Here is a 27,474-nt window from a genome sequence, read left to right on the forward strand (position 1 = left end):
TTGAGGTGCAAGAACCCCGCTTCGGGACGCAGGAACGCCGCCTTGTGGTGCAAGAACCCAATTTTGGGGGGACAGGACCCCCACTTTCGGGGGCAGGAACCCCAATTTGGGGTGCAGTAACCCCACTTTGTGGTGCTCAGCGCCCCACACGAGGGGCGCGGGAACCCCCCCACAACCCTTGAGGCGCCCCCTCAGCGCCCCGCGCATGCGCCCCCTCTTTCCCTCCCCCGCGGTGTCGAATCTGCCCTGCAAAAATAAAATAAATTAAAAATTAAAAATAAATAAATAAAAACATAAAAAAGACGAAAGTGCGGCGGCGGAGCGGTCGCCAGCTTTCCCCGGGCGGGATTTCATCAGGCGGGGAGGCGGAGCCCGCTCCCCCCCCCCCCCTCCATTTTCTCCCCGCCCCCCCCCCCCTCCCCCGCCCATGCCGCGGCCGCCCCTCAGCGCCGTGCCCGCCCTGCGCCGCCTCGTCCCCCTCTGGGCTTCACCGGTACCGGCACCGGGCCGGGCACCGGGACAGGGATTGGGGCTGGGACGGGCTCAGGTACCGGGAAAGGTACCGGCAGCCTCCCTCATGGACGGCCCGGCCGCCGAAGGGGTGCTGGCGCCGCTGCGGCAGGCGGTGCGGCATCAGGTAATGAGGGGTTTTTGAGGGGGATTTGGGGTTTTGGGGTGATTTGGGGTGTGAGGGGGGAATTGGGGATGTGGGGGGGAATGGGGATTGAGGGGGAATGGGGGGGACACGGGGATGTGGAGGGGAAATGGGGATTGGGGGGTTTAGGGGGGTATTGGGGTTTTTGGGGGAAGTGGGGGTATAAGGGGGTTTGGGGGGGTTATGGGGATGGAGGGGTGTAAGGGGGGTGTGGGGATTTAGAGGGGAATAGGGGGACACGGGGATATAGGGGAGAGTGGGGGGATATGGGGAGGGAGGGGATTTGGGGGGAACGCAGGGATTTGGGGGGGAATAGGGAGGCTGTGGGGGACACACGGGGATTTAGGGGGGTTTCGGGGGGACACACGGGGATTTGGGGGTATAGGGGATATAGGGGGATATGGGGGAGGCTGGGGGGACGCACATGGGGGTGTGAGGGTATGGGGGCGACGGGGGGGGTGTGGGGATATGGGGGGATACAGGGATGAGGGAGGATATGGGGCATATAGGGGTATGGGGGGGATACAGGAGGGCAGGGAGGACACGTGGATATGGGGGGACACAGAGATATAGGGACACCCACACGGGTTGGGGATGAGGGGGAGCCCTGCTGAGGGGAGGGGGTCCTGGCTTCGGGTGGGACCTGACGTGCCCCTCACCTCCCTGAGGGGGGGTCCCTGCTTTCCCGGGGGGTCCTGCTTAGGGTCAGGGCCGTCTGACAGATCCAATTCTACCCCCCTGGGTTTGGGGTCCCCCCCATGCAGGAACCAATGCATTTCCCCACAGCCCCATAGGGCTCTGCCTGCCCCCATCCCATAATTCAGGATTTGGGGTCACTGCTCGGGGGGTCACACCTTCCCCCTGAGCCCACAGCGAGGGCTCACAGTAGGTCTGTCCCAAAACCCCCTTGGTTTTGGGGTCTCTGGGGGTGCCCCGTGTGGTGCCCGCTGGATCCGGGTGGCAGCCTACGGGGGCTTTCCTCCTTGGGGCTGGGGCCAAGATGGCCCCACCACGCTTTTAGCCCCCCCCCCGCTGTGCATTTAGGGCCCCCCACCATGCTTTTAGGGCCCCGTGGCTGGCTCTTGGTGCTTCTTTCATAAAGCAGCCTGCAGAGGTTTCCTCATCCTGCAGGGTCATGTGATGACTTCCCTGTAGAAATGACTTTGTGTTGGATTTTGGGGGGTAATTTACCTTTTTCAATAATTGTATATTTACCCGATAAGGTAAGGAATAGTAATTTTTTTATGCGCTAGTTGTTGGATCATCCTTAAACATCTTAAATGCGGCTGTGCCCGGTCAGCTGGGGCCGCACGCCTTTCTCCTTCCATCTCCTTGGCATGTGAAGCTGTTATCTCGAGAGTCCTTCTTACCTGAGGAGGATTTGCTCGTCCTCTGGTTTCGTAAGCGACCCTCGATCTTGGCCCCCGTGCTGTGTGCACCTGGGATTTCCCCGTACCTCCACGTGTGGGTTCCCCACCGGGCTCCTTCAGGTGGCCGAATCCGTGGTCTTGTGCCCGGCTACGTGTGTGTCCCGTGGGCTGGTGGATTCGTGCGTGTTTCCCCATTAAATGAGTGGATTTACGGCCCTCTAATTACACCGGCGCTTCGGTGAGGTTTTATTATGAATCATTGCGCAGCCTAATGCCTTGGCAGGGGAGCTCCTTGTAAAGAAAATGATGATCCCCGGGACCAGCTGGTGGATTTAGTGTAAAATCCTGCGTCGTGGACGCTGCCGTTTGCCCTGTTGGGTACCGGTGTCCCTGTTTTTTTTTGTGCTGGTGGGCCCACAGCAGAAGCGTGGGGTGCCAGGGCAAGGTGTGTGGGTGAACACGTTGAGCTGGGGCCGGGGATATTTAACATACAGCTCACAGCAATATCTCACCGAGGTGTTTGCACAAGAGCTCAGGGAGGAAGGATGATAAGCTGAGACATTACAGCACAGTGGACCCCGTCTGCCAGCCCCCGGAGAAGCAGAGAAGAGGCTTTAATTAAACCAGAGGGACTCTTAACCTCCGGAGAGGAAGGCGAGCAGCCCGTCTTCCTCCTGCAGCAGCGCCTGATGCAATAAGCTGCCGTGATCCAGGGGTGGATCCCTCTCTCTCTGCTTTACTGCTCCGTGGGACAAAGCTGCAGCGAAATTTGCCACATCGAGTGCTGCTGTGCACTCCTCCTCTGGGCTGGGCTCGGAGCTTTAATTAGATCGAGTCCTGTCAGCAAGCATAATTGCTTGCTTCGGTTGTGTGTGTGTTTTTTTTTCTTTCCCTTTCTTCTTGCCTACGTCTGAGGGCTCTTTCGCTTGGGGATCAGGACAAAGAGTTGCTGTGCGCTGCCTCTCGATGCTCAGCCGCGAGCAGGGTGACGGCTCTGAGTCAGCAGCAGCTGCCTTGCTGCCGCCTTGCTGCTTTTTCCACTGCCGACCCCCCCCCTTTAGCTCAACAAAAGCAATTTGGACTTATTACTTTAAAAGAGAGAAGGAAAAAAAAAAAGAAGAAAATCAGATCCCTCCCTCTGCCACGTTACCCAGGAGCGGCGGTGGAAGCCCGCAGTGAAACTCTCACGTTTTGGTGGGACTGGTTAACAGGAAGGAAACGTGCAGGTTGTGCCCCATGGGGCTGGGGAGACCAGCAGGTCTCTTACATTTCTCTTGTTCCCTCGTGTGCGTGCTTTCATGCACTCGTTTCTTCCATTTATTAATAAAACCAGCTTTTGAACCCCCCGGTCTTTGAAAGAACCCTTTCTGATCTGATTGCTGTGGGTTCTCTTCTCTTTGGGTTCCTGTAATATTCACGGCAGAAGCAGCGACTGTAGGAGAAGGCAGGTGTAGTGGAAATATTGCAATCTCCTTTTTTTCTGTTTCATGGAGGAGTGTAAGGCACGAGAACAGTGCTCAACTCAGAGCATCCCATCCTTAGACCATCTCACTTGAGGCATTGATATCTCTGCTTCTTCTCCTGGGGCTGTTTCCTCTTGTCCTTCTCATAATTCAAGGTGCACCTTGGTTTTGGCCAGAGAAGAGTGGACAGAAAGGAAGGCTGTGAATTAATTCCTCTCTGGGAGCAAGCTGGGCATGGCTGCTGAGGGTCCTGTTGTGAAAACACGCTGCTGGGTTTGGCTGCTCTGAAATACTTGGGATATTTATTTATTTTTTTTACCCCATTCTCTTCCAAAGCTACTGGTTTTAACAGCAATAGTATTGACAGATAGTGCAGCATCTTCCCTGCTTAGATGTTAAACTAAAAAGGTTGGTATTCCATGAGGCCTTCTACAAATTTGTGTACTTATTGGGCCATTTTGGCCAGATTTGGCAGAGGAAGTCTAAAGTTAAAATTTGGAAGATGAGAGATGAGTGAAGGGGGCAGAAAGACCTTAAATTAACCTTAAACCTTATAATTATAGAGAGAGAGCACAAAGCCTATAGTAACCTGGGAATCCACTTGGTACATCCTTAAAGACAGAAAATCAGGGTTTGTGGAAGTCTGTTGCGAAATGATGAACAGCAGAGTGTATTTGCACATGGAGATATAATAACAGATAAGGGATTTAATATTTTGGGGTGGTGGGGGAGGTTGCATTAATTGTTCTCTAACGATGTCCAATTTTGCTAACTCCCCAAGGCATTTCTCACTTGAACTGATTAACTTAAGCCTCTTGAGACGTGTGAAGAGTTGGGAGACAGCACAACCTTCTCCTTTTGGGTTGCCAGAGGAGCTGAAAGAAGGAGGGTCATCGTTGGTGGTATTTGAAGAGAGAATCCACGTTTTCTGTTCTTTCTTCTTCTAGGGAGAGCTGGTAAGGAAGCTGAAGGAAGAGAAGGCTCCCCAGGTGGATATAGACAAAGCTGTAGCAGAGCTCAAAGCTCGGAAGAGGATCCTAGAAGCGAAGGTGAGTCTGGAAATTAAACCTGAGCTCTGCAGTTTTGCCTGAAAAGCCTCTCTCTCTGCTTAATGCTCTTTAGTATAGATAGATAGAGTGTAGAGTGTTTGAATTCACTTCTGAAATAGTTTAAAAAGTGATCTTTCCAGCTAGCACCAGCAAACTGAAATATGAAAACCCACAGGTGTGAAGCTTCACCTAAAGCTGCTTGGGTCTTGCTAAATTATATTTCATTGCTTTGGTGCAGCTTCTAAAAGACAGAATAAACGAGTGCAGCACTGCTTGGGGCTGACTGACTGTGAGAGTGTGGGTATCCAAATTGAAACCCGCTGATCCTATTTATCCTGGGTGATGTGGGGTGAACAGTTAGTGCTCCCTGGGCCTGGCAACGTGGCTGGCTGCATGCGTTTAACCCGAGCAAGGCAATGTCATTTTCGCTTGGTATTCATCCCAGAACCATGCCTTGAAACCATTGCGTGAAACCTGTACGCATGGCTAGGCCTTTCTGCAATGAAGGGTTGTGGAATGCCATCCCGGTTCTGCCTCTCAGCCCTCAGAAACCTGACACAGAGCAGCGAGGAGGCGGATCAGGAATTTTGGGAGCCCTTTGAGCCCCACCTTTCCTTTGGGAGAGTGCCTGTGGGATGAAGAGAGCGGCATGTGTGCCACTTACACAACATGTGTGGGCTGTGTCGCTGTCAGCACACGAATGACCTTGCACACACAGCAAGTTCCCTTGTCAGCACAGCACCCAAAGTGAAGTGCTTTCTCTTGACAGCGTTTCCAGCAATGCATCGTGGTCGCTTGCAATTTTTGCAGGAGGCAGCAGTGTGAATGTTTGGTAGCTTTAGCTGCTGGTGCAGTCGCCAAGTCCTGTGATTCCTGCTTAAAGAGAGCAGGGTGACTCTGAATTTGATGGCTTGAAAAGGACAGAGTAGTGTTTAAGTTCCTTGGCTTTATATTCTCAAACCATATCTTTTGGAAGGTCAGTAGATGATTCTGTTCCTGTACAGGCTCTTGACGGCTACTACAGGCACTTCTCTACCTTCCATTTATGAATACAGTTCGGAGCCAGATAGAAAGACTTTCTTTGACTTCTGCACCATTTTGTTCACCATTTTATTCACCATTCTCTCTGGGTTCTGTACCTGCACTGCTGGCCATTTCTCCCCGCTAGTTCAAAACTGGACTTGTCCCTGTTCTGTCCATCTCTGGGCAAAAGCCACCCTTTCTGTTAAGAAACGCTGGCGATTGTGAAATGTGATTCCGCTCTCTAAGCAGAGTGTCCAATGGATTATCTTGCCATGCTTTAAAAGTACTGCTGAGGTGTTTGCTCTCCTGTGTGCCCTGTCTGTCTTTCACTCACTTTCCTGCAGAATTACACCTGGGCTTATGCTGATGGCAGCAGTAGAGCTTCTGTGGTCTTAATAGATGGTGGCTATTTGTATGTGTCTCTAGGGGCTTTAAAAAAAAAATAGTGGTCATACTGTATATATTTAAACCAGAATACTGTTCAAAGTGATGGTGCTAGAGAATCCAAATTCATTTAGTGAACTTCTTGGATTAATTCTGTTCTAATTGTCAAATTGTCTGTGTTGAAGAAAATCGTTCAATTCTGTTGACTTCTCTGTTGGAGTTAGTTGCAAAAATCCAAATCAGGTAAATAGTTCCTAAGCTATTGCTTTAGGGTCATAAACAGTTGGTCTCTCTGAATTACTTTTGTCAGAGATATACCAATGATAAAATAATGTTTTTCTGTGTTAAAACACTCTGTTCTTCTTGAGATAAGCCAGTAGACATTTATATGTAATTGCTCTGCCTAAATGTAGGATTTCAGTTAAAGTAGTGTATCTGCTGCAAAACATTTTTGTAGAATTCAGTTGGGGCATTTAGACACTCTGTAACTATAAAATTTGTGTGCTTGTATTTGTAAAAGTCTACATTTTAAAAGTATTCTTTGTGCAAATGGCTAAACACACACCTCTGGCAAAGCACGAGATTGATGCTGTTTATATTTTTTGCAGCCAAAATTCTTCCATGTGCGGAACATTTTATTAAAAGCTTCATCCGCACCGCAAGTTATATGCTTGTAGTTTAAGCTAGTCATTTTAGGCTCTCTTTATAGTCAAGAGAGAGAAATAGGTTGGGAGAATTGCTTTGGAAATTGCCATTTTTCTCCATAGATTGTAAAGAGAGCTGAAGGTGGCTAGCTCAGGCTTAGTTATCTGAAAGTCAGGGCAGATGAGCCCACCTCAAGTGTCTAAAATGCCACGTTCAGACAATCATGTTCATCTCAGAGTCCACTTCTCTTTGGAAAATGAGCGTGTTGGCAGGATACTTTTGCTTCAAAATGGTCTTTACAGACTTCTGACTCCTAATGGTGAGCGGAGAGGATTTGTCCTGTCAGAAACTGCAGATTTTTAACTACTTTTGGTTTGCTTCAATTACAGGAGCTGGCCTTGCAGCCCAAAGATGACATCGTGGACAGAGTTAAAATGGAAGACACCCTGAAAAGGAGGTTTTTCTATGATCAAGCCTTCTCTATTTATGGAGGTACAGATTTAAAGAAATTTAAATTCTAATCCCTTCAGGCTAATGTTCTGGTCTTTCTAGCTATCTGAAATGCTGTTCTCTTGGGATGTTATCTTAATGCAACTTGAAAGATCTTTTTTTTTTTTTTTTTTTTCTTCCTTTAAACTTTCTCCTGCTTAAGTCTTTTAGCCTTTCCAAAAGGTTTCCTTTCCCTAAAGTCTTGGAGGAGAGCCTTATAGTTTCTCTTTTGGTTTCTGAGTGCAAATGAGTGGATGCTAGGCTGCAGGATTTGAGCATTACACAGTTGAAGGCAGTTGCTTTGCAGAGGAGTAGGGTGTTTGGAGTTTAGGGGGGTGAACAGCATATTTACTCACAACAATTTTTTGAGCTTTTTTGGCAAGATAATGCTTAAAACTAACTTGAACTTTAGAACCTGTTACCTTAATGAACTTTATCAATGAACTTTATTGGGCAGGTGAACAAATGTGGCTGTTAAACCTCTTCAGAGAGCTGATTTGAGGCAGCTCAAGGTCAGTGCAGTGCCTGTATGGTTACTGCTCTTTTATTTTAAGTCAAATAAATACTCGGGGTTGTTTATTAGCTTTCTTCGTTTCATTCTTTGCCTAAACTGGTGATTGGCACACACATCTTATTGTTGAAACAGCATATTGTTTTTGAACATGCGTTACCACCTCATTTGTGTTCAGTTTGCCCCCAACAAAAAAGTCCACAAGATAAAATCCGTTGGTGAAGGGAGTTTGGCTTTTATAGCTGTCAATGTATCAGTTTCACCTTCTGCCACTACCTGATGCCCCGGTGCACCCCACAATTGAACTGTACTTAATAGGGTAGGGATAGGGTAGACTTTGTCGTGGGTCTTCATGCAAAAAGCACCCCACAGAGAGCCCACAGTCCTTATTCTGCTTAGCACAGAGCAGTTCATGCTCAGAAAATGACCTCAGACTCAAATGAACCCATGGGGACACTGAGAAGGGAGGCATTTTCCTCCAAACAATGCAGCTTCATACCATCTTGCTCCTACCACGCTTTTTTCCTTTCTCTCCTTGCAGGTGTCAGTGGGCTATATGACTTCGGGCCTGTTGGATGTGCTCTGAAGAACAACATCATCCAGGCATGGAGACAGCACTTTATACAGGAGGAGCAAATCCTGGAGATTGACTGCACCATGCTCACGCCAGAGCCAGTTTTGAAGTAAATACAGATATTTCTTTTTACAGCATGGCATTTCTGGTCATAGCTGCTTTTTACAGGCTTTTGTAAAAGTGCCTATGGGGATCTTGAGACTGGGTCACCCAATTTCATCCCCCTGCTCTAGTGCAAAATAATTAGGTATCACTGTACAGGTCAGTGAGAGAAGGTGTTGTTCCATAAACCTGGGAGAGCAGTGGGACCCATCTGCCTGAGAGCCTAATGTCTTAATGTCTCCTAGCAGTCCCCTTAGGTAAGAAATTGCTGTTATCCTTTTTTTCTAACAGGTCAAGAAGATGAGAAAAAGGATGACGTGCCTGTCCTAAAACTGGGACGGCTGGGCCATGGCTTAGAACAGCAGTTTGGATGCTGGACCATCCTTCCTTTCTCTGCAGGGGGATGGCAACAGGCAGTGTGTTAACGGAGCTCTGAATAGAAATGGTGCTTCTGTAGCCCTCTTTGTATCCAATGCACAGGTGGAGGGACTGCCTTCAAGGGCGAGAGTGTAGTTCAGGCTCTGGACCCTTTCACCTCCACGTTTCTGCTAAGACTGCCAACAGGTTTGCTAAAAATCTTAGGAGCTTTTAGAATGAGTCAGAGCTGAGGCAACAGCATTACAGTTTGTGGGTCACAGCATGAGCGTCAGGAGCTTTCATGGGTCACTGGTGTAAAATAGTGGAAGTCTGTTTACCTGAATTGCTGAGGACCCCTCACAACTGCCTGTTTCTTGCTTACTTCAATCACAACGTGGTTTCTAAAGGTAGCTAAGTGTCATCTCACTTACCCACTTTAAGATTTAGCTGTATTGGTACTTTCTCACAGGTCAAATCATCTGTAGGATGGTACTGCTTAATGGAGATCTGTAACCTGAAGCAAAAGTGAGCCTGCAGCTCGGGCACGTGGTTTGAAGGACTTCTCTTTGGTGGTGGTCCCTGCACTGGGCTTGCACCATCCGTACCCAGCACTGTCCGGTGGCAGCTTTCACATTTCTTTTTTATTTGTTGTCTGTTCTAGGACTTCTGGCCACGTAGACAAGTTTGCTGACTTCATGGTGAAAGATGTGAAAAATGGGGAGTGTTTTCGTGCTGATCATCTCTTAAAAGGTTGGTTTTCAGTTAAAGGCAGGTGTTTTGGGGAATTTCTTGCAGTGATGTAATGTGGGAAAATAATATCTTTTTGGGGGAGGGCCAGTTGGTGTATCCAGTCACTCACAGTTGCGTTTATAGTTCATTATTCATAACCTGTTTGCCCATACCAGAGATTCCCTAAGTTCTCAGTCCCACAAAAATGTTGTGCTAGTGTTTTTAAATGAGTTATGGGATCTCTACCAAAAACATAGCTGGGGCCCTTTTTACAAAATCCTGCATCTTCAGGCCATAAAACATTGCTGTGTTGTCTAAGCTGAGAATTCCCATATAAAAAGGTTCTTATTCTGTGCCATGTTCCAGACATCTCTTGTGTTTCAGTTGCTTTTTGGTCAGAACTGGGAAATGATTTAATGAAGATATGAGGGGACAGAGCACGCTTTCCCTATACAAGGGTCCATTACAGGGCTGCTGCTGACCTTTGTATACCCTATAACTCAGCCAGCTTTTGGGACTGCTAAATAGACTTTAGGCATTTCTTAGGTTTGCAAAGTCCTCACTTTTTTTTTCCTGGTTATTGATTTAAATTTGTTTAAAGAAGAAAAAGAAATTACATGAAGGAATCTTAAAAGTAAAAAACTTCTTGTAAAACATTTGCGCGTACAGCTCTGTTGCGAAAGGAAGGATTTTTCTGCTGTAGGTTTAAATGGGTCGTGCTGCTTAGATTTCTAGACCTTTTCTTGGAAGTTAGGTGTGTAGAACAGTCTATATCAGCCTTAAACTGTTTTTGTAGTACTCAGTTTGAATCTTCTTTTTACTGGGGGGAGATGGGGGAAGAACAAACACAGAAGAAACCCATCCAGCCTCTGCCCACTTTGCACACAGAACGGGCCCACAAACAAGAGTGTCCCTGCTCTCTTCTGCAGCCCTTCACTGGAGAACAGCCACTTGCTGTTAGTGCCACTAAAAAGGCAAATTCCTTTTCCCAAATGGCAGTGGGAAGTCTTGCCCTCACTGTTTGCCTTTGTATCTCATGGAGGATGTTGTGCTTTAACATGGAATGTGGCCTAACCCTACTGTACCAAGTCAGTACGTGCCTCCGAGTGTATTTGGATAAAATTAGCCCTGCTGGCTTGGGATCAGACGTTACTTTTAATTTTCAGTCTTCATGGAAGGAAAATAAAGGAGAAAGGGGTTACAAAACCATTGCTTGGGTTTACAGTAATCAGTATCAGGAATAAACTAGAGCAGGACCTCTTGTTTTCCCTGTTGCATGTTGGTACAGCAAATTGCTGCAGCTTCTGTGCTGCAGATCAGCATTGCCCTGGTGATGTGAGTGGAATTAACCTGATGGACACCAGCAGGACAGCTGGTGGGCATACACTAATGCTCATGCTGGAGGATCCTCCTCTACTGTCTACCTTTAGATCGGGGTTGGTGTTAGGTTTGCAATATAAACTCCATGTGTACTTTTCTTGCTCACAGCTCATCTGCAAAAGCTTATGTCTGACAAGAAGTGCACAGCAGAGAAAAAGGCAGAAATGGAAAATGTTATCACACAGGTAGGTGGCTGCGTGAGGAGGTGACTGCTTTAGGGATGCCTGTGCCATAGGGGAAATGCAGTACACAGTAGCAGTTTTCTCTCTGCCTCTCAAAGTGTGTACCTCAGAGCTAAATACTGGGAACTTGCTGTCTAACCACATCTTCCTTCTGCACTGGAGAGTTACTGCTGGTGTCTCTTGAACACAGAATTGTTAGGCTGAAGCTCTGTCCTTGGAGCTAGTCTGCTGTGTTGCACTCTACTCTCTGTAGAAAGCTTGTTTCTTTTGAATCCCCCTTTTACCTTTGTTGAAGCCTCAATGCAGGAGTGTGATGCAAAGAAACAGATACAGATGGGAAGTTTTGGCAGGCTTTTCCTGAACCACCTCAGCACTGAATTGGTATGGTTCAAGACTTTGAAGCGCTTGCGATCTGTTCCTCTGTGTCCAAGACCCTGCATTAATTTTCTTCTGTTTACTGTGAAAATAACTGGGGCTCCAGGCTGGTGTTCTGAGCAGCTGTACAAGCATTTGCCTCTAGATTTTTATTTTTTTTAAAAAAAGTTTGTTTTTGATGTTTGTTATCATGACATGTTCTCATGACTTCTAGGATAACTGCTTCCAGAGCCATGCATAACAGAGTGGATGTTTCCTTCCAGAAGCAGCCACTTTTTTTCTCCAGTGCATTGCATCACTGAGCTGCTGTCATTAGTTTTGTCACACTGCAGCTCTGAACCTTGACTATCCTTTAAAGGAATCCTTCTATTATTTTTTGTATCCTGTCTTGAGGCTTCTCTGATACGTGAAGATTCGTGGCAAAGTTAGAAACAGCTCATTTGATTATTAGCTTGAGTGTTAAATCATAATTATAATGTGCACTATAGGTCCCTTATGATACTTACATTATAGAAACTACATTTAAATGTGCATATGCAAATGGTAGTGCTTACGTGCTCAGAATAATGCTAGAATTTGCTGCTCTTGTGTAGTTAAATTACAGTTTTCTTGTGCTCCTACTGTTTGTTTCTCATCCTTCAGTGAAAAGTAGGATTCTGGAAGGGGCTGACATTGTGTCACAAGTGAAAGCATCTATCTGTTACCAAGCTGCTTTTAGAGCAAATGAAAATTCTTTTACCAAGAAGCCCTGTGCTGCAGATTTGCTCTATTTGACTAAAATGCAGAGCAGCTCTAAAAGGGAGTATCAAATGCATGGCTTGAATATGGTGTTTCTTGCAGCAGGAGGAAGAGAAGTGAATGCAGACAAAGCACTGCAGATATTTTAGCTTTCTTTTCCCTCACTGCTGTATTTTTTTTCTTCTCGACACACTGCACCCCATGTTTTAGCTGAAACAGCAGACGAAGCCACCGGTGGGTGTTGATGTAGTCCTGATGACTTTTCTTCTGCTTTACACCCACTCTTACCCTTAATGCTTGCAATTCTGTGTAGACTTTTATGGAATGGCTAAGTTGGGAACCGACATTACTAAAATGAGTTTGCAGCTTCCTGAGATACGCTTCTGTCGTTGTTTCAAACAACAACTTAGCTTGCTTAAAAAAATTAGGCTAAAAAGGAATATTTTGGGCAGGTGCTTCAGAGCTGTGGATCAGGCTCAGTGAAAGATGAAGAGGATGTAATTCATTCCAGTTAGCTTGTCTGCTAATTAAAATATTTCTCCTTTGTTTTGATATTAGTTGGACAACTACGGTCAGCAAGAGCTTGCAGATCTCTTTGTGAACTACAACGTGAAGTCTCCTATCACTGGGAATGACCTTTCCCCTCCTGTTTCTTTCAATCTGATGTTCAAGACCTCCATTGGGCCTGGAGGAAACATGCCTGGGTCAGTACCAATCACATTCTGCTCCCTGTTCTTCCTAGATTGCTTAGGATTAACACTGAGGTCTCAACAGGACTGAAGTACGCAATTTCCTCTTGAGTAGCTCATTTCAGCCTGTCTTCTCTGGCAGTTTAGTGTTCGTCTTACCCTTGGCACTAGGAACGCGGAGCTGTTGCAGTCATAAAAACACTTGAAGCTGCCAGACTGTGCGGATCACAGCTGTACCTTGCTGGCTGGCGTTGTGCTTTCCAGGAAACCAGTTAATGTTGGGTCCACAACCGTCAGTTACCTGGTGCCTGTAGAGAAACTGTACCTTTCTCAGGATGAAGTTACTTAGTGGGGTGAGATAACTTTAGCGACTAGGTGTTTGTAGTTTTTGTGGGAGAGTAGAGGCTTTTTTCTTCAGTTGGGATCTCCAAAAGTAAAACTGAACCCCCTCTTCAGAAGCTGAGATAGGATACTCGTGATACTCCTTGTGATAGAAGATCAAGGGTAGGTGTCGTGTGCTTCCCAGTGCAGTACGTGGAATGCTTTGTGTAGGTGTTACTGCCTTGGTACTGTAGATCACTGTAGGGGTTGTAAGGGCCTTACGTTAAAACCACTTCACAGTTTGTGTCATAGCAGAGCTGCAGTCATAGTTTCCCTTCAAAATCCACGTTTGGAAGCAGCCTGGCTCTGCCCAGACCCACGTAGGGCAGGCAAGGAGAAAACACTCCCTCTGACCTCTGTGATGCTGTGACTTGCTAACTGATCAATACATTGTATTTCATAAAAATACCCTTTCCATCCTTACATCTCAAAAGCAGCCAAGTCATCCAGTTTGTTTTTAGGAGTGCCTGTAGGGTTCTGTATTTGGGCCACAGCTGATGTTTGATTGTCTCCCCTCAGCCTGCTGCTTCAGAGTTTTGTGTCTGTAGTTAAAAGACTTGAGACAAAAAAAGTACCCTCAAGTTCTGTAGTAACTGTGTTTTTCTTTTCTCACTGCTTTCACCACCCATTTTTGATGGTGATTTTTTTTCCTCCTCTCTCCCCCCTGCCCCATCTCCTTTCAGCTACCTGAGGCCAGAAACTGCGCAGGGAATATTCCTCAACTTCAAACGTCTTCTGGAGTTTAACCAAGGCAAACTCCCTTTTGCTGCAGCCCAGATTGGGAACTCCTTCAGAAATGAGATCTCGCCCCGCTCCGGCCTTATCAGAGTGAGGTACTGCAAATTTCCTCTTTCAGCAGGGGGTGTCCTGGCACAGGTGGCACCTCCCGTTTGTTCTGGTGTTGATACAAAGATTTGTTATTTCACTTCCGTGCTTTATCCCAGCGTGTTCCTGATAAGGTGCCCAGTCAGTCACAGGGTTCACGGGCAAAGAACTCATTTAGTTAAGGTTTTAACTAATGATTTCTCACCAGCCAGGCTTGGAGAGAAGTAGGATCTGTGAGATAGCTGCTCTATTAGAAACACCTCGATTAAACTCAGTTCTTCTAGCAAAATTTGGCTTCCATCATGAACTAAACAAATAAAAAAAAATAAAAATTAAAGGTAGCTGTGTTCTCTACAAGGTGTACAACTTTGTTTAATTGCATCATACTGTTTACTTTAAAGCAAAAATCTGGAATCAAAATGCAATTGACCTTGCAGCAGTGTTTCCTTGTTTCAGTTCTGTGAGGAGATAACCTGACTCAAGACCTGTGTTTGTCCCAGCATCAGTCAAGCTGGAAAGCTCAGGGTTATTACTGAGAATTATTTTCAAAGCTTTCTATCTCAGGGCGAAAGTGATTACTGCACTTCTTTCAGGGTAATCGCTGTATCTTAACTGAATTATTCTGAACAGATGCCTCTGTCTGATTTGGAATGAGGACTCCCATGCAGTCAGCGTGGTTGTGCTGTACAAACAGGCAGTGTGTATTGCAAACTTGGTAACTGATTAATACAGTGCCTTAAATGTCGCTGAGTGGCAGTGCCATCATTAGCACTAAGGGAACTGTTTGGAAATTTCTCAGTCCTCCTGTTCTCTCACGCATCTGGAAATGAGCAACTTTTGTTATGGAAATATATTTCCAGTCAAAAATAAATTACACGCTTGTGGCACATTTACAGGAGACTGTGTTATTATGCTATCATAGCAAATTACATCCTGATGCCTGTGATTTAAAGTTAGTGATTACGCAGAGGTGTTCTAAAAGGTTCTGGATAACAAGATAATTCAATGTAAACTGATTTCAAGCAAGAACTAAATCAATGCATGAGCATAGATGTATTAGAGACAAGCTCCTCAAGCAGAATGTACACCATTGCTGAATGTGGTGGTATAATTATTTTCAAGAAATTATTCTCTCACCTGACTGTTTTAGGTATCTCTGATACGAGTTAAGAGTGCTGAATTAGTCAGTGGATTATTCCTTGCTGACTCCACAGGAAACTGTACTTCTAACATGGGCATTGTGATAGTCTGGAAAAACTACAAAAATTTTGGAGAATTTCCAGCAGTGGTATTTTCTGCTTTGAATCACAGTGGTGATAAACGTGGCCTGGATATCTCTCGAGGAGTTTATGGGGAGTTGGGTTGAGAATTTGAAGATGAAAATAAAGCCAGTGTCAAGTCTGGTTCATGTGTTAGTCTGTCCATTGCCTTGGCTCTGGTTTGCTTATGTTTTTAAATGCTGACTTAATTGTGAGAGGCAAAAGCACAATTGTTGATTAGAGGGGTTGTGGCTGGCACACAGAATATTGAGTTTAAGTAGTTGTTGATGTCTCCATTAGGGAATTCACCATGGCAGAAATTGAGCACTTTGTGGATCCCAGTGAGAAAAGTCATCCCAAGTTTGAGAACGTGGCAGATCTGAACATCCTCCTGTATTCTTCCAAGGCCCAAGTCAGCGGGCAGTCCGCCCACATAATGCGTCTGGGAGATGCTGTCCAACAGGTAATGTTCCTCATGTGAGCACACAGAGCTTGCTCTTTTGAATTCTCTTCTGGAGGCTAAATTACAGACTGTTTTGTGGTGTCAGCTGGGGTTTGCTCCCTGATTTAAGACTCAGTCCTCTCGGGTGCATCAGTGTGACCATGATCTAAGCATGGCCCTTGTTATCACAGAGTGATTTGGGTTGGAAGGGACCTTAAAGCCCATCCTGTTCCAGTACCTTGCCATGGGCAGGGACACTTCCCACTAGATGAGGTTGCTGAAAGCCCCATCCAGCCTGGCCCTAACCACTTCCAGGCAAAGGTTTTCAGAGCTAAAAGGCTTCAGGTAGTACTGGGATAGTGGTAGGTATCACTCAGCTGATAAAAGAGTAGTATGGAGTACTAATATTTGCCAAAAGCTGTTTGTGGAGGTGTGATAAATCACGCTTTCCCTTCCCTACGAATTAATGTCTGTGTTTTTTCTTCCTGCTTTCTCTCCTTCCAGGGTGTGATCAATAACTCCGTTCTTGGTTACTTCATCGGCAGAATCTACCTCTTCCTCACAAAGGTCGGTGTTTCCCCAGACAAGCTGCGCTTCCGACAGCATATGGAGAATGAGATGGCTCATTATGCCTGTGACTGCTGGGACGCGGAGTCCAAAACATCCTATGTAAGTGGCAAAGTGGAAAGGCAAATGTCCCTGTCACATCTGCTGTTAGTGCAGGTGGAGGCTCTGATGCGCTGCTTGTTTTTTAAAGTTAAGGCTGATGAGCCTGATGTTTCTGTCCATGCCTGTGTTGGTCTGTACACGTTGTGGAGGAATTATTCTGAATCAAGGAGGGCTTCAGGGGAGAGGTCAGCTCCCCACGAAGTCTCTGAACTGTTTGAGCTCCTGTGCTGGAGTCTGAAGGCACCTGTGGACTTTGTGCAGGTTGAATTTCATCTGGAATGAAAGGAAAACAAATCTGCTGAAACTGTAACCCCCCAGTAACTTATTTCAGTGGAGGCGTTATTCCAGGACAGATTCCCTCCTGCTAGAAAGCTTTCTCTTCCTTTCCCACTTCCAAGCTGTGAGAATTCAGGCCTGCCAGCTCAGGCAGCTGGTGCTGAGAGAAAAATTTCCTAAGACTATTTATCTCCCAGTTGAGTCACCGAAAGCTCTTCAGTTCGGGCCTTGTTGGAAGCTTTCTTTTTCTCTTATCTTCTTGGCTGGAGTTTGGAGAATTGTAGTGGTTTTTTTTTTTGTTGTTGTTTTGTTTGTTTTTTTTAGGTGAATCAGCAGTAAGTAGCTAGGGGCCAGACTTACCTCATTTTAGATTCTTTTGCTGAGCTTTCAGGCTTTTCAGTGTCAGCCAAAGTGTATCACTTGAAATGATAGTTTCAAAAGAAGTATTTTGGAAGACATAGTAAGTAGACTATCAATTATGAGTAGGGGAAGTTATTCCTGTCTTCAGGAGTACAGAATTTATTTTTCTGATTTGAATCAGGAAAAAAGAAGATACTTCACTATATATTAAGGAAAAAAGAAATAAGTGTTTGTCCCAGCCTTTCCAAAGAGTTTAGGATATGTGCAGATTCCTGAAAATACCTAGAGAACTCTGTGATCTAATCCAGTAAAGGGTTGAAAGATAGGAGGGATTCTGTCGAGGTCTTTAGGGTTAGCCTGTGATATTGCAGGGACTCTGATGTGAGTAGACCCCATCTGTGGTCTCTGTCAGGATAGCCAAACTGGGTTCATGCAGCACACAGGTGTCCACAAAGGGCATTGGTCAAGGCATCAGATGGTTCAGGCAGCTTTATTTGTGGGCAGGAAGAATCTCCTACAACCTAGGGGTGAAGAGGTTGGTGGTTGAAATGTGTGTTGTGTTTTTGTTTTTTTTTTTTGGTCTTGGGTTGTTTCCCCCTATTACCTTCTTTTAAGGAGCTGAGACAGGCTTCTCACTCAAGCAATGCTTCATTAGAACCAGTTAGAGAAATAGCAGCTGGTAAAATTATACTAAAATTAAGATGAGGAGAAAAAAAATGCAGCAGCTTGGATGAGTGATTTGTCGTCATATAGGAAAGCCCTGTAGGAACAAGTGAAGGATTGGCTTCCTCTGAATGTAGATAACTGTCTACCGCGTATTCCCAGCTTCTCTTCCCAGCCAGCTGCTCGGGAGCCAGCCTAAAACAGGCTGGACATACGTGGGCCACACCGTGTAAGTAAGATCAGTGAACTTTGAGAGCCTTGTCCTGGATCAGTACAGCACTCACAGAGCAGTAGGTCTAACAGCCCAGCCCTGAGCTGAGGGCAGCAATCCCAGGAACAGGACAAAACCTCCTTGTGAGCTAGATGCAGATTTTGTTCTGTCACTCAACCATGACCAAAAATATTTATACTGAATTCCAGTACTCAGCAGTAAGTTAACTCCTCTGGGTAGCTTTAAATCCATTTGTATAAAATCATTGTTTTGTGTTACCTGAGAAATACCTGTAGTACCCTGTTGGTTATTGGTGTAATAATTCCCCAGGGTGTTTGGGAACAGCGTGGTTTTCTGAGCATATTCACAGGTGTTCACATACTTTTCCTGACACTCTGCAAACTGGAAAACCACAAAACAGGTTCAGGATTCCTGTCTGTCTGTGCTGATGCACCTTTACTTGTACAAGATTGTAATTTAGAGAACCCAGCTGGTGGTTGTATTTTCTGCATGTGTTGGGAGACTTCATCAATTCTGCATCCATGAATGGCGTTTTCAGATTTCTGCTTGCCATCCATGCTGATGTGTTGAAAGAAGCACTTCCCTTACATGTTATTTGTGTCTTAGTAGCTCATAAACCAGAGTTTTTGGCCGTTCTGATGTGGCTGGCTGCTTGCTGTCTATTCCATGCTTGCAGAGTGGTAAAACTTTGGAGGCGTGATGTCTTCGTGTAGTACGGGAGTGATAGGCCTGTATGCTCTGGCCCCAGCCCCAAGCTGTTGGCACAGTGCTGTGTTCTGCCAAGTCATGTGGAAAACCTGGCCCTGAGCACAGACGCTGGTTAGATAGCTGATCATTTCCTCTGGAAACAAATGGAGTCATTCAAACGAAGGAGCAAACCGGTGAGCGAGGGCTGCTTATTGTGATAGAGCTAATTATGTAGAAAAAACAGTCATGGAAGCAGAGGGGGGGCTTAAGAGCAAGTAAACATAATTTTGACGGTTAAGTGGACAAAAAAGTGTGTTGGTGAAAGCTTCTGCTTTTGTTTTTTCAGGGCTGGATCGAGATCGTTGGCTGTGCTGATCGTTCCTGCTATGACCTCTCCTGCCATGCCCGTGCCACCAAAGTTCCTCTTGTAGCTGAGAAGCTTCTCAAAGAACCTATATCCTTTCAGAATAAACCAGAATCTCTTGAAGAGAAAAGTCATTCGACCATGAGATGTCTTGGAGATCTGTGCAGCTCTTTTTCAATTTACATCTGCAAATTTAATCAGGGAACAGATTTAGCAGTTAAGATCAGCATGGTTTTGGGAAGTAACCTGCAAAGAATTGAACATGGGGGTCATTTTACTCCTGTGGGCAAAGGCGATTTACTGTCTCGGCTTTTTTTTTTCTAGCTTAATCTGGGCTCTGTTTTGGCTGTGGAGCATGGTTTAATTATGAATTTGAAGTTACTCTATTGGGTAACTCCACATCATTCCTTGGTTCTGCTGCTAGTTATACTTTAAAAAGTTGTATTCTTTAAAAATCTGTGACCTGCCTTTCAATGTTTTTTTTTTCACCCCCTTTCCTCTCTTGGAGGGAAGTTTCTTAATCCAGTAGCATGCTCTTTGTGGCGTGTAGCAGCTAGCTTTGCAGCAAAAGCACCAGACCCTGCTTTCTGTGACCTCAGACTCCTTAACTGCACCGTACAAAACAGTCAACATCGTTCAATTCGAGGCAAATAAGGGAGCCATTGGCAAAGCTTATAAGAAGGATGCAAAGGTGGTGCTGGAGTTCCTGTCCATGTGTGATGAGTGTTACATCACCGAGAGGGAGCAGCTGCTGAATGACAAAGGGTGAGCTGGCTGCTGTGTGGGGTGCCCTTCTCTGACACATCCCATGTGGGTTCCCAAAGCGCTGTGGGATTAATGTGAGCTGCATGAAAGTAGCTTCCTTGTGGGAACAGGCTGGGTGGATCACCCGAAATGCTTTAGTGCTGTCTCTTCCACCAAATCATCGCTGGTCATCCGTCAACATATCTCAGTATGCACACAACCTTGTAGCCGTGGCATTTCAATGTTTGTTTGTTTGCATGGGAACGAGCTTCTGGCTTCAGTGGGATTGTCCCATAAAAGAGAGACACCTCAGAGAAACGGGAGATGTTTGCCACCTTCCCTACTCTGGTTTCAGAATTGACTGGGACTAGCAGATAGTTTTATAGTTAACCTTAAAATTAAACAGTTGCGAGAGTGATGTAACTCAAAGATTTGGTTAAATGAGAACCAGAGCTTTGGTATTTGTGTTCTCCAGTGTTTAGTGACATGCTTTAGCACATCTTATGGTCTGTCATTGGGGCACCAACTTGTATATATTTCCTCAACCTTCCTACCTGTATTCCTAACACATGCAGAAATAGGAAACGTAAGAAATCTCAACAGTTGTCAAATTTGGCTGAAGCAGGGCAACAGCTGTGTACGTCATGGGAAGGCGAGTGGTGCAGTAATAAGAATAAACTTCATTTCCTGCTTGAAAAGGTGCAAGGTGTGGGAACAATGAATATATTCTAGAATGATAGCGCTTTTTCAACTTTGTTTAAACAGTTTTTAACATTCTTTCCCTGATCTAAGAAAAAGCAAACACTAACAACAAAAACCACACACAAACGAACAATAAAAACCCAAATCAGTAATTCTCAAAATGAGGAGAGAAACTATTGCAGGATGTGGTGACTGTAGACAGATCAGAACCAAAAAGTGAACCTGGGTGATCCAGAGTCCCGCTGAAATGGTTCAATGATTTAAAATTATTAAATCATTAATGATTTAAAATTATTAAAAATAATTACAAATTATTTAATTGGTGCTGTAGGTTTAAATGGGTAGGGGGCTGCGAGTTGTGACTGTTTAAGTTCAGCATTCCAATGTAGCTGCTCTCAGGGTGAAGCCTTTGTAAGCTCCAGCCCGTTTGGCACTGGGTCCAAACACAAGTGATTAGCACACGCTTTTCCTAAACACATTTTCATTACAGTAATCCTAATGCTTCAGCGAGGCGGGTGGCATAGCTCAGTACAGCCCAGGTTGTCCTCAGCAAGTTGTGTGTGCCAGTGGCAAGTCAAGTAAAGGAGCAAGAGAAAAGTTAGAGGACTGTAATATCAAAAGCTTTAGAAATATGAAAAAAAAAAAAAAAAAAGCCATAAAACCGCGTGTTGCCGTATTTATCCTCCCCTTTGCTTGGTGTCTGTGAAGATGTAGAGTACCTTCTGACAACTCATTCTGAATGAGAAGTCCGTTCCTCTGCAGCAAGTGCCTGTTTCTTGTGCTTTTTTTTTTCTTTTTGTTTTTTATGCTTCGTTCTGAGATTCTTCCATTTCCTAATTGAGTTTGCCTCAGGCTGTTAACCACAACTAAGTTCGCTGTGATTATGAGAATGGTTGCTTTTAATTTATAAGTAGTAATTTTATTATTAACATAAATTTCTTTTAATGGCTACACCACGTTTCTTTGATCTCTGGGATTTGGTCTCTGGGATCGTACCTCTTCTTAAAGTCAACCAACTGATGTAATCAAGGAAATAAAACCTGTTTATTTATTGGTGTAGCCTTTAAATGCCTTTTTTTTTTTTTTTCCTTTGCAGGGAATTCACTGTTGAAACTGAAGGGAAAACTTTTACGTTAACAAAGGACATGGTTACTGTGAAGAGATTTCAGAAAACATTACACGGTGAGCTTTTATTTTTGTTTGGCCACCCGAGATAAGAGGCAGCGCAGGATACGCTTTGAACGTGGACTTCATGAGTTCCATTTTCCTGTTAGCATTGTACAGCAGCACAGGAAAAAAGTCAAATGTTACTTTCTTGGAAGTTTGAAAGCTTTTTTGAACAGCAGTGGGGCTGCTCAGTAACCTGTGTAATAGGCTTTGGGCTGCTTATTGTGTTCCTGCTGCGTCTTCTGGGGTTTGTAAGGCAGCACTGAGAACCAGCTGCTGTAGGAAACTGCTGTAGGGGGAACTGGGGAGGGTACGCCAGCTTTGGGAGTTCCTCAGAGACATCTTGAGGTCCTCACCTAAGGTTATTTGAGAAGTCTTTGACAGAGCTGGAGCTTGAGGTGGATTTTCCCCCAGTTCATAACGTAACTACTGGATCGTCTTGCCCTGGGCTGGGAGCACGGTGTGTGCTCCTAGGAAGGAGTACAGCAGCTCACAGCGTGTGCAGACTGTATTTGTTGCAGCTGCTGAGCCACTGAGACATCCAGGTGTCTTTTAGCCTGCAGAGGCTGGTGCTGTGCCAAGCTTTGCCTCGTCATAACTTCAAAGAGTTGTAACTGTTAGTGACTGTGGTACTGCTAGGGCCCAGCACGTAGAACTGCAGTGGCTGGTTTTACTTCAAATTTCAACATTTTGGCAGTTTGGCAGCTGTCTGCAGCAGGAGGCAAAGCTTATGCTTTCCCTGTCTCTTAGCTGTTTGCATCCAGAGATCTGTGACTCTGATTTAGAGCTGCAAAGTGAGGTGGAACAGACCTTGCAGGAGAAACAGCAGATGTGGGCTCGGCCTGTTGCTCTGACAGAGCTGGTGCTCACCTGTTTCATTGCATTGCTCTCCATTTTTCTGTATGCTTTATTTTTTTTGACTGACCAGTGTTTGAAAACTGGTTAGTCAGTGCACAAATCAAACGAGATCACCCTTTTGGAAGGTGAAGTCCCACTCGGGATTAGGTGCTTAATTGAGGAGGGTCGGTTCTGTAGGCATACGGAGTGTGCAGAGCTGCAGAGTTGGATTCCACCCTTAATTTTTCTAAAGCAGCCAGTGCCTGTAGTCATTGTTTCTTCTCCAGTTGCTACATCTGAGCTTTTTCTAAAAAGCTGCCCTGTCTGAGCAGTGCAGCTGCCCACTGAGCTCCTTTCATGCTCAGAAGGGAGAAGGAGGAAGAAGCTTCTTTGACAGATGTGTGGCGAGGACAGGGAAGAATGACAGGTATATAATAAAGTACAGCACATCACATCTGAGAACTTTTTGCAAACACTAAGTAGTTAATCCTCATTCTCCCCTCCCTCCTTTTGACACGCTGTTGGGGAGAAGAACAGGGAGCAGAAAAACGTTGAAGCAGGCAGCTGAATGAGGCAGGAACACAGAGGAATTTGAGTCAGATCTGAAGCTCCGTGCTTCTCTTCTCAGGCTCCTGGTTCCTGAAGCTGTGCTGAAACAGTAAACTGAAGTGGACCAGAGCTTAAGCTTTACCCTGCCATCATCCAGGCTGTGTAATTGTTAGCATATCCTTGGGCACAGTTCTGGTCCATGCCATAGAGTAATCTGGACATAATTTGTGGCCTGGCATTGGGCGAGGACTGTTTGGGGAAGGCCTTGCTGTCATGAAGTGGAAGAGGTTTTATCTGCGTGGATGTGAGCTGTGCTGTTTGCTCTTAGGGCCAGGGAAGGGGCCCTGACTTGTTATTTACAGCCTAAATACATTCTGGACGTGGATTAAGTCCAAATTTTTTCGTTCAGGTATGTGTATTTAGAGCAGGAATGTTTAACCTTTTATTTTCATGTGCTCAGCTATGTATAATCAGAACTTACAAGCAGAAAGGCAGCTGCAGTAAACACTTCTTCTGTGTAAATTCTTTCATGATGATGTTCGTTCTGTTGTATTTCAGTGGAAGAAATCATCCCAAATGTAATCGAGCCCTCATTTGGTATTGGGAGGATCATGTACACGGTGTTTGAACACACGTTCCGCATTCGGGAAGGAGACGAGCAGAGAACGGTGAGCTTTCCTGCTGCTGGGCCTCAGCTTAACGCCAGCTGCAGGCATTTGCCTTCCCCTAACATCCTAAAATAAGACTGCATAATACACAGAGGAGATGAGGAAAACCCAAGTGGGCTGTTAAGTTGCTGTTTTTGCCAGCGTACGTGTCATACACATGCACCAACAGCATTTTGGGGCTGTGTGTGTGAGGCTCTCACTGTATTACTGGCAAGGGGGTGAGGAATTCTTTCTTGATTCGTGCTTGGTTGGCGCTGTCCCATCACTTAGAGAAAGGCACCTCCTCAGTGTTTTTATTTTCCCTCTCTTTGCTGCTTTTCCTGGAATCGTGCTTCTGTGCAGCAAGAGGGACAGCAGACTTGTTCCCTCAGCCCTCCCTGAAACGCAGCCTTGTGTAATTCTGGATTTAGGAGCTCAGAGTGAGGCCACAGCAGACTCCGAATCACAAACTACTCATGAGATCTAGGATATTGGACTGTACCTTCTCTCCTTTCCAGTACCTCTTTACTTTCTATGGAGCCTGGGCTGCTCTATGTCTAGTTCACATTACAGTCCACAAGACCTGTAAGGGACAGGGAATGGTTTTTTTCCCCGTTGGGCTCCTTTTCTTGTTTGCTTCTAAGGGTGTCTGTGGAGGGTTCTGGGCGTCTTTGAGCTGCTTTTATTCCTTGCGTATGCAAAGCCCCTGTGGGAATTAAACAGGGAGGGAGATGATTGGAAAAACTCCTTCCCATTAGACTGTACATAAGATTAAATATCCTGGAAAAACTCTTCTACCTTTCATTTTCCTGTAATTCAAATGGGGATCTCTTTCTTAGGGAGAGCTCTTGTAGACCTCTGGTTGGAGGTAAGAGTTGGATGTCAGGAGGGAAGAGGGGTTGGAGCACAGCTGGAGGAACTCAGTCTTTCTCCAGGTGTGTGAGGTGTTCCTGCTGGAACCCTGAAACAGTTTACAGGAGAACATCTGCTCCCCTGGAACAGTCACCCTGCCTCTAGCCTCAGTCAGAGTTTATTCTTACCTCCTAAGAATCTGCTCTAATGGTTAAACTCTTATTTATTTGTGCTTTTTCTATTTTTTCCTCAGTTCTTCAGCTTCCCAGCTGTTGTAGCACCGTTCAAGTGCTCTGTTCTTCCTCTAAGCCAGAATCAGGAATTCATGCCGTTTGTCAAGGAATTATGTAAGTGAAAACTGGGGGTCCAACGTGATGTGCACTGGGAAGAGAGGCTTCTTCCTCAGTAGCACAGGGGAAAAAATAGCTTTGGGATCATGTGGCTCTCACAGGTGCAAAGGGAGAGTTGATGAACTAAAATGGTTGGGATCAGTTAGCATTGGGTGTCTGCTAGACTTCACAGTCCAGCCTCAAGAAGTGAACTCCCTGCCCTTCCATGTGTTGGTTTACACTGTAAAAATCATTTCTTTTTTTTCCTATGGTGTCAAAAAGGAATCTTTCCCACTGCCTGGGCAAAGCCTTCCGAAGCAGCGCTTTGTGTATTAGTTTTTTGAGCCAAATTACTTCCTTGGCTCTGGTCGGCCAGCTAATTTTTGAAATCAATCCTTGATCTGCAGTGCACTCTATCACAATTGCCACTCGTATCATCTAAAAGCGAGTCCCTGAAGGACAGGAGCACAGGCTGCCTGTCAGACAGGGCCTTTTGCTGTCTGCATCAGGCTCTGCCTGGGACCTGGTCTCCTCGTGCCAAGCACACGTGTAAGGCTGGCATGTTCCGGAGCTAAAGCAAAGCTGTGGGACTGTGATGACAAGCTGAAGCCAGTGACTTTTCTGTTTGTGTTGCCCTTTGGGTGAGGGCTGGGTGATGCTGTGTGAGTAGCGATGTACTTGTGGGGTGGGTTTGAGTTCGTAGTATTGATGGGAAGTGGAACATTGAATCTCCAGTCAAAATAAAAATGAGAATCTGTGACACTGCTTGAGACCAGGACACACGGTGCCTCGCTCCAGGCAGTGCTGTGAAGCTGTGGGAAGCTTCTTCTAGGAACGCGTTGCCTGCTGAGTATGTAACGAGTCCTGGTCATCTCCCCTTCTCCGCTTCTTGCAGCTGAAGCACTCACCAGGAACGGCATCTCTCACAAGGTGGACGATTCCTCCGGGTCCATCGGCCGGCGCTACGCCAGGACTGACGAGGTTGGCGTGGCTTTTGGGATCACGATCGACTTCGACACCGTCAACCGGACGCCTCACACAGCCACCCTGAGAGACCGGGACTCGATGCGCCAGATCCGAGCTGAGGTAAGGGCAGGCAGTTTGGTTTTGCTGCTGACTGAGCCAGGTCTGTTCCGTGTGGGACAGGGGAGAGCTTTAGCTGCTGTATCTGATCCCGCAAGATTTCTGTGGGAGCTGTCTCCAACTCTGGGAGGCAATTTTAGCTGTTCTGAGAAATCCCCAGGGAAGGAATAGTGGTCAAAAAGAAGACGCAGGCCCTGCTGCTAACGTCAGGAGAGGCGTTTGTTTCCCTGGGATGCGGAGGTGGTGTTCTTACATGAAAGCCGTGCTTCAGGCTGATTGCGTTGCTCTTTAGAGTGCCTCTCTCTGAGCAGGGGCTGCTGAGTAAATGTGTTTACTTGTTTTCTTGAGGGCAGGGCTTCTCCGAATCTACAGGCACCAGAGCAGGAGAATTCGTGCCTGCTGCAGTCTGTCTGACAAAGCACAACAGGAGCACAGTTCCTCAAAGCTTGCCTCCTACCAGTGTTGCCTGTGAAAGCTGGTGAAGCATCGCCCTAAAGTCATGCCCGCCTTAAGCACACTCTGCTAGGATGGACTGGAACAGGGAATCCCTATAGTGGCATCGTTACCTTGGAGCAAAACCTGCTCAGAGCTGTGGACGTGTAGCCTTGGTGCCTCTTTCATGCCTTTCCCTCCTTGGCTCCCACCAGAAGCTCAATTTGGCTCCTGTAGGAGCAGGAGGTAGCTCTGATCTGCCAGGCTGAGCAGTTCTAGCTCTGCACAGCACAAAAGCACCTGGAGTGCTCGGGGCTACTGAGCTGGATGTGGGTTCAGTTCGGTGTAACAGGCAGGGCCAGCTCCTTGGGGCACCCATCTGTCTCTGTTTCACCTGGACAACCTCTCACTGCCATGTAGCAGAGAAGAGATTTGTCATCCCCCATTTTCTGCAAATCTTCTGGTTTCTCTAGCTGATCCTTCCTGCTGTGACTCTACTGTGAGGAGTAAAGTAAAGGCAACTGACAGCTCCTGTTGTTCTGGGCTTACAGTAAATAGGGCCTGGCTAAGTCTCGGCTTACAGCATCTTTTGGATGTGTGCATTGTTTTCTTTCCCTTCCAAAACCATAACCTAACATTATGAGGGATGAACCTTGCAGTGGCCCACCACAGTGACAGTTTCACTTCCCTCGTGGGTCACTCTGAGTAGCTAAGCTGTGATGGCACAGACTGAGATTTAAGAGGTTTTATTAGCTACTGGTTTTTCTACCCCGAAATAATCACACAGGAAGATAACAATCTTGCTCTCGATCTGTTGCTGTTGTAAAAATTACCCATTTTCCCCAAGTATCCAGCAAATTGAAACTGGGAGCTTCGTGTTTCTTATGTCTTTGTGACTTTGTCTGCAGATCTCCGAACTTCCTGCTGTCATCCGTGACCTGGCGAATGGTTATCTGACTTGGGCTGACGTGGAGGCAAAGTACCCACAATTTGAGGGACAAGAGACTGGCAAAAAGGACACAATAGAGGAATAAATAAAAGGAACTGAAATAAAATCCAATCACTTCTCCAGTTTTTACTGTTCATGTTAATATGAAATAAACTTATCGTGTATTATTCGAAGCTGCATTGTTTGTGCACACAGGGACTATTTGTTTTTTTTTTTTTTTTCCTCAACTGCTGCCTGAATTTAACTTTAAAAGCTGAAATAACTGCAGTCCAAGCTAAAGGTGTTATTAATAAAAACGCCGTTATATATA

The 27,474-nt window shown here is 45.8% G+C and overlaps 1 protein-coding gene across 1 annotated transcript; it reads left to right on the forward strand.

Annotated features, from left to right (window-relative positions):
- The first annotated feature begins 424 nt into the window (after positions 1 to 424).
- Positions 425 to 27,474, forward strand: GARS1 (glycyl-tRNA synthetase 1). Its single transcript, XM_072033874.1, has 17 exons — positions 425 to 637; positions 4,436 to 4,537; positions 6,979 to 7,081; positions 8,131 to 8,272; positions 9,284 to 9,372; positions 10,840 to 10,916; positions 12,585 to 12,730; positions 13,780 to 13,929; positions 15,481 to 15,643; positions 16,127 to 16,291; positions 18,856 to 18,968; positions 19,498 to 19,638; positions 21,416 to 21,501; positions 23,431 to 23,540; positions 24,625 to 24,718; positions 25,596 to 25,786; positions 27,124 to 27,474. The coding sequence occupies exons 1-17, from the start codon at positions 428 to 430 to the stop codon at positions 27,247 to 27,249; spliced, it is 2,208 nt and encodes a 735-aa protein (XP_071889975.1). The 5' UTR covers positions 425 to 427; the 3' UTR covers positions 27,250 to 27,474.

The sequence above is a fragment of the Anas platyrhynchos genome, chromosome 2, assembly GCF_047663525.1.
Source record: "Anas platyrhynchos isolate ZD024472 breed Pekin duck chromosome 2, IASCAAS_PekinDuck_T2T, whole genome shotgun sequence".
In the NCBI taxonomy this organism is placed as follows: Eukaryota; Metazoa; Chordata; class Aves; order Anseriformes; family Anatidae; genus Anas; species Anas platyrhynchos.